This window comes from Taudactylus pleione, unplaced genomic scaffold, assembly GCF_031769625.1.
Source record: "Taudactylus pleione unplaced genomic scaffold, aTauple2 ptg000114l, whole genome shotgun sequence".
NCBI lineage: Eukaryota > Metazoa > Chordata > Amphibia > Anura > Myobatrachidae > Taudactylus > Taudactylus pleione.
The window spans coordinates 5,545,273-5,559,252 of NW_028284516.1; the positions used below are offsets into that span (position 1 = coordinate 5,545,273).

General features: G+C 45.8%; 1 protein-coding gene across 1 annotated transcript in view; it reads left to right on the forward strand.

Annotated features, from left to right (window-relative positions):
* Positions 1-11,662: 11,662 nt before the first annotated feature.
* Positions 11,663-13,980, forward strand: part of TMEM64 (transmembrane protein 64) — a 50,640-nt gene continuing 48,322 nt past the window's right edge. Inside the window, exon 1 of the mRNA XM_088471390.1 lies at positions 11,663-12,438. Within this exon, the coding sequence (XP_088327516.1) occupies positions 11,806-12,438 (633 nt within the window). The 5' untranslated portion in view covers positions 11,663-11,805. The remainder of the gene's footprint in view (positions 12,439-13,980) is intronic.

The following is a 13,980-nucleotide window of genomic DNA, read 5'->3' on the forward strand; positions in this document are numbered from 1 at the left end:
ATCTAGAGAAGATCAGCTTCTGCAGAGGTCTGGAGTGAAAACTGGGCATATTCTACCATGGTGAACTTCGACACCATGGATCCCAGTAACCTCATTGCCGAGTGAAGGGACACTCGGCGACTCTGAAGACAAATATGAATCTTTGCCTGTAAAGCAGAGATCTTTTCCTCTGTCACAAAAATCCTTTGTTGTCTGTGAGGAACTACTTCCAGTTGTCGAAGCTGGATTATTGACTGAGACAAGATCAGTTTAAAATTGGATCGCAGCGACGCCATCTTGTGACTGGCTGCAAGACGCCATCTTGGAAATGAGATCGCAAGACGCCATTTTGCGAATGGCCGCCTAAGCACCATTTTAGATAAACTCACACTTTAGTACATGTGGCGACATTACTATTAGCATCATGCGATTGCATCTGTGACCATCGCCATAAGTTACGGCGATTCATCAAAAGCCCATTTCATGACTTTACATAGTTTGGGTGCTCTGGATAAAGTGTGTGTATTATTATAATTCCCCTAAAGGATATATTGCAGAAATGGCTGTACAGTATGTCAAAATTGGATTGCTTTAGCTAAACAGAGCAAATGGCCACGTGACAACTAGCCTGTGAAGACAAGCTTCATGGAAATAACGTCTGCTCTCACTCCAGGTGGCCCTGCTCGAATACAGCAAGAGGGTCGTTTGTAGCACCTTACATTAGCAGGCTTCCTACAATAAAATACCTTCAAAGCCAAGAGTGTTATCTGAGGTTTGGGTCTTGTAGCTGTGCTAATTTGCATCCACACAGGCCCTGGGAGAACAAAGACCAGTATTTTGGAGCCTGAAAAGGGTGGGGGCTGAGCAAAGTCATGGAACTATAATGCTCAGCATTCCACACTGCTAGGTGTTCTCATACATACATTAATACGCACAATTGCGCTGTTAACTAGTCGCATATTAGTGAATGCATAAGATCCTGTATGAAAACGCTGAATATTAGCTTCATGCACACGCATCTGCCCCAAGTTAACTAGCGTCTTTACATCAAACCTCACATACTCACACATTACATATTCACATACAAGGTTCAATAAGCTTTAAGGTATAAGATTCAAGTATGCACATTTACTATCATTGCTATGAAATAAAGATTATTTTGTAACTAAGGTTTTATATGTGATAAGTAAGCGATGTTTGGTATTGTACTGATGCATACTCATTTTACAGTATTCCGGTAATATCGATGGAGAGATCGCAACATGCATTCTCAACTTATGGACCGCAGAGACTTCAAGCAACAAAATGTACATTATATGAACAACTGTTAGGATTTGCATGGGGCGGGAAACCAGAGACCACCAGTTGTTAGAGGCTGGATCGTGTCTATTTGAACCAACCTGTTAAATGCCTTGTAACATATGCCCTCTCCTTTAGGACCAATGGTATTAGCAACAAACTTCTCTATTGTGTTGTTTATTTCTGGGGGGTATAAATATGTGTGCTCTGACCCTGGGTTCCTAGTCTTCGTGCTGAATGCTGATTGATGAGGGGTTTCTTGCTGATGCCTAACATCTGGACCAGAGAGCGCTGCATATGTATAATTGTACTTGGGTCTGTATAATCTCTTTGCGCTAAGATTACAGTCAGGTCCATAAATATTGGGACATTGACAGAATTTTCAGATTTTGGCCTCTATTCACCACCACAATGGTTTTGAAATGAAACAAACAAGAAGTGCTTTAACTGCAGACTTTCAGATTTAATTTGAGGGTAATTACATCCAAATCGGGTGAACGGTGTAGGAATTACAACAGTTTCAAGGGGCCAAAAGTAATGGGGCTTTTTAAGGGGCCAAAAGTAATGGGACTATCAACTCAAAAGCTATTTCATGGACAGGTGTGGGCTATTCCCTCGTTATTTCATTATCAATTAAGCAGGTAAAAGGTCTGGAGTTGATTCTAGGTGTGACATTTGCATTTGGAATCAGTTGCTGTCAACTCTCAATATGAGATCCAAAGAGCTGTCACTATCAGTGAAGCAAGCCATCATTAGGCTGAAAAATCAAAACAAACCCATCAGAGAGATTGCAAAAACATTAGGTATGGCCAAATCAACTGTTTGGAACATTCTTAAAAAGAAAGAACGCACCGGAGAGCTCAGCGACACCAAAAGACCCGGAAGACCACGGAAAACAACTGTGGTGGATGACAAAATAATTATTTCCCTGGTGAAGAAAAACCCCTTCACAACAGTTGGCCAAATCAAGAACACTCTCCAGGAGGTAGATGTATATGTGTCAAAGTCAACAATCAAGAGAAGACTTCACAAGGGTGAATATAGAGGGTTCACCACAAGATGCAAACCATTGGTGAGCCACAAAAACAGGAAGACCAGATTAGAGTTTGCCAAACAACATCTAAAAAAGCCATTACAGTTCTGGAACAACATCCTATTGACAGATGAGACAAAGATCAACTTGTACCAGAGTGATGGGAAGAGAAGAGAAGGAAAGGAACTGCTCATGATCCAAAACATACCACCTCATCAGTGAAGCATGGTGGTGGTAGTGTCATGGCGTGGGCATGTATGGCTGCCAATGGAACTGCTTCCCTTGTATTTATTGATGATGTGACTGCTGACAAAAGCAGCAGAATGAATTCTGAAGTGTTTCGGGTAATATTATATGCTCATAGTTAGTCAAATGCTTCAGAACTCATTGGACAGCGCTTCACAGTGCAGATGGACAATGACCCGAAGCATACTGCAAAAGCAACCAAAGAGTTTTTTAAGGCTAAAAAGTGGAATGTTATGCAATGGCCAAGTCAATCCCCTGACCTGAATCTAATTGAGCATGCATTTCACTTGAAGACAAAACTGAAGGGAAAATGCCCCAAGAACAAGCAGGAACTGAAGACATTTGCAGTAGAGGCCTGGCAGAGCATCACCAGGGATGAAACCCAGTGTCTGGTGATGTCTATGCGTTCCAGACTTCAGGCTGTAATTGCCTGCAAAGGATTTGCAACAAAGTATTAAAAAGTGAAAGTTAGATTTAGGATTGTTTAGTTTGTCCCATTACTTTTGGCCCCTTAAAAAGTGGGAGGCACATATAGAAACTGTTGTAATTCCTACACCGTTCACCTGATTTGGATGCAATTACCCTCAATATAAATCTGCTAGTCTGCAGTTAAAGCACATCTTGTTTGTTTCATTTCAAAGCCATTGTGGTGGTGAATAGAGGACAAAATCTGAAAATTCTGTCAATGTCCCAATATTTATGGACCTGATTGTATATGAGGATCATAGCGTGTAACTGCTGTACTTTTACTTGAATAATACTTTGTGCTTTGGAACCACAGGTTCTAGGTCTGTAGTCTTTATTTACTGTATGACTGCGTACGAAAATTAGCGTCATCCTTAGAGGTTTATAGGAAGGATATTAGAAGGTATAGGCAGGGGTATTTATAAGGTTCAAAGGCAGAATCCTTACAGTTTATCAGCCAGCCGTGATTCTGCAACACAGATATTGTCCGTTGCAGATGGCCCTGAAGTACCCCCATAGACCCTGCTAATAGCAGAAGGTCGTCCAGATAGGGTAATAGGTGGACTCCCTGCATCCGCAGGTGGGCTGCAATAACTGCCATGACCTTGGTAAACACCCAAGGTGCCGTAGAAAGGCCAAAGGGCAGTACCTGAAACTAGAAATGTTGATTGACCACTGCGAACCTGAGGAACCGCTGGTGAGCTAAAGCAACTGGGACATGCAGGTAGGCATTCTGAATGTCCAAAGACACCATAAAAACCCCCAGGCTTCATAGCCAATATGATGGAACGCAGGGTCTCCATCTTGAACCAAGGGACCCTCAAAGACTTGTTGAGGAACTTGAGGTTGAGAAGAGGCCGTTAGGACCCATTGGGTGTCAGAAGCAGAAAGGGGTTGGATGTAAAACCCTGTTCCTCTCAGAGGCAACGAAACAGGCACTATAACCCCCGCTTGGAGCATAGAGTGCCCTACTTTCTGGAATTCCAGGGCCTTGTCTTGAACTGAATGAAGTCCTGTGGTGAAAAACCGGCTGGGAGACCTTCTGCGTAAGGAGAGGGCGTACCTGTGAGAGACCACTTCTCCTACCCAAGTGTCTGTAGTAGTCTGATACCAGCACTGGGCGAACTGAAGAAATCGGCCTCCCACCCTGGGGTCCCCCAGGGGGAGTCCCGTCCCATCAGGACTGTTCTCTGGACTTACCCTGGGCCCAACAGGGCCAAAAGGATAAAGTCCCAGACCCTGAAGGAAATTTGGCTGATGGCAGACATGCGGATTGAGCTGCTGTCAAAGTGCTCACAATTTTTTCCCAGATCAGGGCCAAAGAGGACCTCACCATTAAAGAGTAAGCATTCCAACCCTTTCTTGGAATCTGCATCAGCTCTCCATGAGTGCCACTGCTGCCAAGGAAATTCTAGAATTGAGGAGACCTATAACCAAGTCTGCCTCATTAACATATATGGATCCAAGGCATCTGCCCCCTGTTCCAGTCTCTGGCTACCCAGCTTATTCATAGCTGGTCTGGAAAGGGGAGGGAGTATATGGACTTCCAACAAAGTACCACTTTGTGATATCTAGCATTCGAGAGAACATAGGCAAGGTTGCAGTACTCACTAGGCATGTAATGAACTACAGGAAATGGATAACCTGCAGCTAACATTCCTGTGATATCACTGACGAAGGGAATTCCGCAGAATACCCTTTACACATAAAAGTTTCGCGTTCGCGAAACCTCACATCGCAAAATGGTCTCGCTTTGGCAAAAAAGTATCACGCAGGCAAAAAAGTTCCGCTTTGGCGAAAAAGTATCGCTTTGGCGAATCGCAGACCGCCTACCTAGTGTGGCATACACGCGAAACTTCATCGCTGAAGTGAAGAGTAGGCGAAAGAGCGCAATATGCGGATTCCGCCTAAAGCGTGCCCCATGTTGGCTTAAGGGATATCCCTGCAACATGGACTGGAGATAGTAGTCAGTTTCTGTACAAACGTAGAGAGAGAGACACTACTGTGAACACTGCGTGAACTACCAGGGAGGGAGAATTAGCTGTTTCTGCTCACGTACCTGCCTCGTAACAAGTAGCACCCTGTACGTCATACCTGCAGGCACAACCTCATGGTAATAGCACTGGGTATAATGTGACCACATAGCATATACATACATATATACACATTATAGTAGTAAAGCAAAATACTAGTCCTGTCTGATGCTTGTCAAGCCGCAGGAATTTACTGCAATACCAATTCTCACAAATACATATTTTATATAAATGTGAGAAACCCTCAGTCACCCTCCGCTAACAGTACTGAGCCTGTGGTACGTTTTAGCTGAGGAGAATAATCACGTTCACTCTCAGACATGATCAGTGTAAACGATGTGTATGTGATGCACCACACAGAAAAACACTTTCCATTTTAACTGTGAGGCAATAAGCACCCTGCAGCACCGCACTGCAAGGGAGAGAAAGACAGGGATAGTAAAATGGCTGACAGTCAGAAGTGAAGTACAGTCAGACAGCGCTAGCTTATAGTCACATACAATGCAGAAACAAATCACCTGCACTACAAGCACTATTATCAACTACGCAGACACAGAGCCTGTTAGGAAACAGTGCTGCATACACTGACCTCAGTGGAGGAGAGGTATGCGGGGGACCCGGACCGCGATGCCCCCTGTATCAGAATCCAGCAGCGTTCGCCACTTTTATAAAATGGCCGCCGAGAAGCTGGTAGGAGACAGGCCTGGGTGAGGAATGCTGCCACAGCCCGCCAGACCGCTGTGGAAAGGCACTGTGCAGCGGGGGAGGTGCCGCCTGTGATACAGGGAAAGCACACACCCCTGGCATGCTATTAACACCTGGGACGCTGGAGCATTTCCATACTGCTGCAGCCTGCTGTCCGTGGTGGTCTAGTGGAAGCGGATGATCAGTACCTTGCTCCACGCGCATCCTGTCCCCTAGGGACAAATAAGACTGTGAATTGGCGGTAATCCACAGCGGGTTCCTGCCGCTTACCTGAACCCCATGAATCCGGCCACAGTCTGGAATACAGGGGTCCCCACTAGCTGAGACCCTGGTACCCGCCAGCATCCCCGGATCAGTACCGGCGTTCTGGCCCGGCGAGTTGAAGGAGCGGCAGCATGGACCTCTAATTAGCTTGTCCATGCTGCCCGCTCATATCATCGCAGCAAAAGCTGCTGGAAGAAACTTCAGGGGCTGTCCAACAGCCCCCCTCTGAAGAGGTGATCCGACTCCGAGCCGGGCACCTACGAAACTGATTTGCCTTGGCTTGGGGGCGGGGTATAGGAGAGGAACACCAGTGCATCCTGGGAGGCTGAAAAATTAACTCTAAGGTGCCCGATGTCTGCCGCCATCACCTATACCCCAATGTATCCTGTGGATACCCTATGGACCCTGAATTAGTAAAATCTATTTTCTTGCAAAAAAATGCAAACTGGGTCAAGTGCTGTTGCTATATTTTCTATCGGAAACCACAGGGTCCAGGGTACGGGAGATAAACAGAGAATAATGTAACATGATGTTTATTCAGTTCATAGATCCTCCAGTTCTTTCTTTTCAGTGCCCCATACAGTATTACAGTGACCACCCTGTTTTTACTGTTTCTATTAAACAAAGGAAATTGGGAGTCTGAAGTTTGGTTTTAAAGTCAATGGTCCCAATTCTCATTTGGATGTGTACTTGGCAGCACCTTGTGCATTACCGTCTTGGAGCATCTTTAGACACACCATCGACACTTGCCCCAGTCCTATGGCCGCTCTGCACCTGAGGTCTCCGTCCGAGCATAGACTCCTGCATGAGCGATTCAGCGCTTTTTGGACACAACCGCTTTCAGTGACCCATCCTCGACCCACCTGCGTCAGCTTAGCCACTCCCCTGTTACCTCCCTACACGCCCGCTAAAATCCACAGACCTTGCATCAGATTCTGAACTGGGTCTCTGAGTTCACTGTGTGACTGGGACTCATGGGCAAACATTCGACAATGCCCAACGGCGTGTGGCATCATCTACCTCTGAATCCTGCCCAATATTTCATATGATAGATTTCTGGTGACAAAATTCTGGACTCTCCTGGCGTATTGGGATGCATAGGTGTCCTACGTTTACAAGACAATACAAATGGATGAGATTTTGGTAACGAGGATATAAGTAATTATATAACCTAGCAGATGATATAGCCATGAATAAATTAGAGGCTGAGGGTTGACCTGTCACTTGTATCAATAACAAGGTCATTTGAGCAAAGGTGTAAACATAAAACCCCGTTAGTGATATGGGGGTTAGGGTGAGGGCGTGTGTGACACCTGGACATACTCCCTTATTTTATTACTTCATGAACAGTATTATTTTGCTACAGAAATAAAAAAAGCTGTTATAAAAGTAGTAAAAATAAAGGTAAGACGATAATAAAAGAAGCAACCGAAAGGGTTGGTGGAAAGTGGAAAGAAATAGTGGCAGTTTCTAACCGTTATTAAAGGTTATTCATTATCATTGCTTAAAAGTGCCGTCTGTAGCAGCCAATTAGCAAATCTCTTTTATCTGTCTTCTGCAAGTTAAGCCAGGTATACACTATATGGCAATCAGGCCAACCGTTTAATGTGTGTGCACCACCCGGAGCCGACGGTCGCTTTTATCGGATCAGTAACAGTGCTCAGTAATGACGGTAATAGGAGCCCCAAAACCAATCTATAAAAACAGCAAAACCTTTACATCATATTTCAATTTCTAAACAGAGATGTAAATAAAAATCTATATTGTGCACATACTAAGGATTACATTTCTGTTCACCAGTAACTATCTATCATATCTGACTTTTACACAGACCACCTGAAAGCAGGATTGACAAGTAAAGGTGGGCACATAATACCCTTCTAGAGAGGGGTAACCATGCCACGCAGATGGATGAGGCCGCGTCCCTATTGGAGAGCGTTGAGCAGCTTTTGCATCACGTCCCCTGGTATTGGAGAGCGTTGAGCAGCTTTTGCATCACGTCCCCTGGTACTAGGCCTAACAGACCTCTCTGAGGCCCTGCTTGAAAGTTACCCATTTACATGCGTTGAAAGTTACCCATTTACATGCGTTGAAAGTTACCCATTTACTATGTCCCAGGCAGAAGTATGCAGCAGAAAATGTTGAGTTTGAAATGGCTTTAAAAAAACATGTTTAGAAGGCAATAGCATGTCCATGGCATGCTCTATGGCCAGGTGGTAAAATCTAGTAGCCCTGTCTCAGACTGGCATGTGTAATAATTTTCACTGAGCTATCCCAGTGTTTGTTACTATAAACCTATAACTCAGACAGACTACTCACCTTTCTATAATTCTGATGCCTACTGCAACTGAGGCTGATTCTGATAAGCACACTGCTGCGACCGCTTTAGGGTATTTTGTCTTAATCGCCTCTGTGACTTTATGCCAATGCTATTAAAAGCCCTTCCCCTGGTGTACAAGTGTGCCTCTGAATGCTCCAGGACTGGGACGTCCACTTCGTCCATCTTCAGATGCAACAATCCCGCCTGGTGCATCTTACACACATCTATCATACGCACCATTGAAACTTGCACCAGCCCCATGCTAGGTGCAATATTTCCATCACATTATGGCCTCCGATGTAAGTGATTAAGCGTCCGCATCTAGTTATGCAACATGCTCGCGACATTCCCACAGCACGTCCGTCAGAAAGTGCCCCTCCGTGCATCTGTTTATCCATCTCGCAGTCACCCCCAATACATTTCCAATATAATTCTGAGACTATGGGCCATATTCAATTAGCCATGATAAGTCTGTTTCTGTGGAAAAGTATCGCGAGTGGCATCATTTCGCCACGCGAAAAGTTTCCTCCGTATTCAATTCCAAAAGCTTTTCGCCGGTGCGGAAACTCAATGCAATGGGACCTACGAAAAAGTTTCGCCTATGAATAGGTGTAAAAAAAAAAGTGCAGAATTGGGGTTTTGGGGTGCAAAGCTGCGGGAACCCGCATGCACCTTTGGGACAGTTCCCCAATAGTAAACTCTGTTAAAAAAAAAAAGTTTTAAAAAGTCCTTAGATTAGCCCAAAAAAGTACTTTCGTTTTGGGGGTGAAAAAGTCCAAAGTTGGGGGACAAACTTAAAAAGTAGCGAAATAGACTCCAGGGGGGTCCTCAAGTATGCCCGAGGTGTTTTTAAGTTTGCAGGTGCTTTTCGGCAGGTGGATTTTTAACATCTTTTAAAAGTACACTTTACCAACTTAAAAATATGCTTGCACCCATTTTCAGGTACCCCAAATTTGTTGGAACTACTTATTTTGAGCCTAAAAAACTGCTAAATGCTATTCTTCACCACTTAAGCAGAGACAAGAAATAGCAGCTATGAGAGCATTTAAGTACCCCAAATACCTTCAGCAGGGCTATTCGGGGGTATCTAGAGTGATCCCCAATGTCAGTCCATCTTTTGGGGGGGGTGTCAGGCTGATTTCCACAAATCTGACAGTACTTTTCACATGTTACAGTTTTGCCGGCTCCCGTTTTCGGCGAAAAGCGGGCATGTGTGCGATACTTTTTCGCATTGAAAACAGGCAAAGTACGCGAAAAGTCCAGCATGCGAGAAGTACGGGACTTTTCGCCGGGATGCTCCTATGCGTCTCAATTGGTCCTGCAGCTCTGTACGTACAACCAGTGGGATGCAAGCGCTGTGCGACTTTTTAGCTACAGTTGAAAAACATTGACCATTTGCATGAATATCGGTATTGCATTTGACTCAGAATCAGGCGCTAAGTGGGAGGTTTTACTGCACTACAGGAAGGCCAAGTAGTACAAACTTTATGTCACATCTTGCATGTCTCACCTCATCTTGCATGCAACACATCACCCCACTTTTGAACACAAGTCAACCTTTCCCCCTTTCCTTCAAAACTTTCTCCTTTTAGGGGTCTGTTAAAAAAATCTGCAGCAATAAACCCCTACATAATCTCTGGGACATGGGACTGGGCAGGACAGAGCAGCAGTCAGAGCCAGGAGTGGAGCAGCAGATAGAGAGGGGGAGAGTTGGGACAGAACAGGGGGTGGTACGGTTCGGAGCGGAGGGCAGACTAAGGTGACCTGGCTAATCCTGTGTCCCTTTACTAGGTGAATATGTGAACTGCTCAGAGCATAACCAAACAGGCCTTAAACAGTGCACTTTTGTACCCAATAGGGCAAAAATGTAGGGTGGCATGTGTCACACAGGTGTCCCAATGCCACTGCCTACTGATACACTGAATGCATGAGCTGGACACTTATGAATTTGCATTACACCAGTGCAAGGGTATTACATCCTCTTTTGCCACCCAAAACAGTACTTTGCATTTTTTTTTATTTGAAAGCAGAGGAAAGCAACATGTGGCTCTCATATTGTTGTTGAAATACAGGAAAATGGACAGCAATAGGATTTCTAATGTTGGGGCCTATCTATTAGTTATTGGCAATAAGGTTTTTTTTTTATTGATGCTATAGCTATAGAACATCTTTTACTCCCAAAGTTAACATTACACAGGCAGCCTGATGATAAGGCCCCCATACATCAGAGATTGATTGCAGCAATCGTGCAATTTGCAATCGATTGTGTATAAAAATCTTTCCCTTTTTCAATAGATTGTGGCATCTCTGCAATCGATTAAAAAAGGGAAAGATTTGTATACACAATCGATTGCAAATTGCACGATTGCTGCAATCAATCTCTGATGTATGGGGGCCTATACTCCGCTCCTCAGTGATAGAGGGCTCAAGGCTTCACTGGTCAGTCCTAGCACTATCTGCCCATGGATGATCTGATTTTGCCCTTGAGCCTGAACAACAGGCCCCTTTAAAATGTAATCTACATCAAAATAAACGTTTTACTAGTCCTTTTGCATTAAAATCCTTGGCTTAAAAAAGTGATACTATGCAGATGTTGCCACTGTGCCAATAGATCTAGACCAGTGGTTCTCAAACTCTGTCCTCGGGACAGGGCACGTTTTCCAGGTCACCCAGCAGGTGCACAGGTGTATTCATTACTCACTACCACATTTTAAAAGATCAACAGGTGGAGCTAATTATTTCACTTGCAATTCTGTGAGGAGACCTGGAAAACATGCTCTGTTTGGGGTCCTGATGACCGAGTTTAAGAACCTGTGATCTAGACCCATTACTTATGACATTACATTTTGACCAGTCATTCGCTGTGTCCTTGAGCATGACCATATTGAATTATAATATGCATTTACTCTGTGCATGGTTAAAAACTCCTCAATAAGTACTAAAATATGAAGCCCAGAGAATACATTCTTAAAACCTTAAGCTGCCTGTCTCCCTTAAATGTAGGACTGGGATGGTTAAGGTATATTAGCACAGAGCAACGTCAGAGTCCGGCCTCTAACAACATTGCCTGATGCTGCTCTTCACCACTGAGTGACTGTGAGGCTGAGGGCCGGGGTCGGGTCCCGACAGATGTTATTGTACATCAGGGGGCGGGGCATCCACATGGGCGTGACCTGTGCATGTGTACTTAGCACTGAGATTTCAGCGCTGCGCTTGGCACCACCCAGCAAACATTATCCACCATTCACAAAGCCGGGAGGGAGGAGCGTCGCCGTCCTTGCACCGCCCACAGCCAATCGGACGCGTGCGGTGGGCGGAGCAGCGATGTTGACGCGTTTGAGTTCCAACAAGGTCCCCTGTAGAAACCGCTGCTAGGACGCAGCGACTCATTGCGCGCTGAGCGATGCGCCGGATCCGGGATCGAGAGAGATCGGCCGAGCTGCTGGTTGAACGATAATAAGATGTCAGGGGCCGCGCTGCAGCTTCTGGCTTCTCACGGCCGCCAGACCCTGGGCCGCTGGATGCACGGCCGGGAGCCAGCTGACAGCTTGTTGGGCTCCGAGCTGGGGGAGAGCCAGCACCCACTGCTGCAGAGCCAGCCCGAGCAGCTCCCGCCGGCCGGCGCTGAGCCCTGGAGCTGCCCGGGTCTGTGCTGGTGCCGGAGCCTGGTGCTACTGTGCGCCCTGAGCGCCGTGTGCTGCGCCTCGCTGGCCCTGGCCCGGCACTACCTGAAGGACGTGTTGCTGTGGGTGGAGAGCCTGGACAGCCTGGTCGGAGTGCTGCTCTTCATCGTGGGCTTCATCCTGGTCTCCCTGCCCTGCGTGTGGGGCTACATCGTGCTGAACGTGGCTGCCGGCTACCTGTACGGCCTGGTGCTGGGCATTGGGCTGGTCATCGTCGGGGTGCTGATCGGCACTTTCATAGCCCACCTGCTGTGCAAGAGGCTGCTCACCCACTGGGTGCTGGCCAAGATCGGGAGCAGCCAGAGGCTGGGAGCCGTCATCCGGGTGGTGGAGGGAGGCGGCGGGCTGAAGGTGGTCGCCCTGGCCCGGCTCACCCCTATCCCATTCGGCCTGCAGAATGCTGTGTTCTCGGTAAGTCAGCCCATTGCTGTTTGAATCACCCTCTTCTCTCCAACTGTGATAGAACTACAAATCCCAGGCTCCCAGCATGCCCTGGTGGTGGCGGCGGACCTCCAGCTGTTGTTGAACTACATATCCCTGCATGCCTTGGGACTCCAACTGTTGCTGCTGTGGAACTCAAGCTGTTGTGTAACTACAAGTCCCAGCATGCACTGCCTTGGTGTGTGTGGGGGGACTCTAGCTGTTGTGGAACTACAAGTCCTAGCATGTTCTGCCTGTTGGCAGTGCACATTGGGACTTGCATCTCTTACAGCATTCAGTAACTACATGTAATTCAGCCTGGGGACATACCATGGTGCGAACTGGACACAGCTGGTATCTCCCCTGTCAGCTGCTACCTGACCGCATAGTCTCATTTGGCTAAAGCATTAATAGTTATTTAATATTGTCTTTTTAAATGCAAATTATTTTTTTCTTTGATTGGATCTTCCCAAATTACCCCAATCTTTTGCAGTTGTGGTGGGCTGATACCGATCTTTTTAATTCAGAGGTTATTCTATCTATCTATCTATGAAAAGGTGGTAAAGTCTGGAAGGGCACAGGAGCTGTGAAGCCACAGGATGCCTAGTGCTGCCCGCTACACACAGAACTATACTGTAGCATCCCCAGCTCCTTCCTCTATCATTAGTTCAGATGATACATGTAATCCGCTTTTGAGTTGCCACATAACACTGCACTCTATGAATCTGTGTCTGACTCCCTGGAGCCTCCTGTACTCCCATCACCTCCTTATTATATTATTTACCAAGGAATTAATGTATTTCTTCAGTTATTTTTATTGTGTTAACCTGCCAGCTTTAAGGTTCCGCACCTACTGGCATTAATTACATGTATTTGTGAGTGTAACGGGTTACATTACCCATGTATTACACCCTTACAACACATGGGTAATGTAACCTGTTTTTTTATTTTTTGCATTGTTACCATAACTGCTTTTGTTGTTTACTTGCATTCAGTTACGTTGACAAGTTTTTCCTAACACTGTTCCAACTGAGTAACCCCCATTCTACTCCCTGAATGCAAGTTATAACACTAGCTAACAGCAGCATGCCGCACACAATTGTTTATCGGTTACCTGGTCTTATTACTCATCCTCCTAGTGGCTTATTGCTTACCTTGTATTTCTGGGGCACCACTTATTGCTACCATCATTGTGTCAATCAGGGGTAGGCAATCTGCGCACTCCAGCTCTGTTGAACTACACCTCCCAGCAAGCCCTACCTCAGTTTTGCTGTTAGTGAATGCTAAAACTGTGGCAGGGCATGCTGGTATGTGTAGTTTCACAGCAGCTGGAGTGCCATAGGTTGTCTACCCCTGGTGTAAATGTTATTGGCGAGTGTTTAAGAAGGGGAAAAAAAAAAAAAAAAAAGCAATATTGATCATGGTTTAGTGCTGAGATTTACAACATGGGGGGGAAAAGTACTGGCAGTAAGTGATGACGTTTGGGTTGCAAGTGCAAGTATTTTTGGGTGAGGTGTTTTTTTGTTTTTTTTG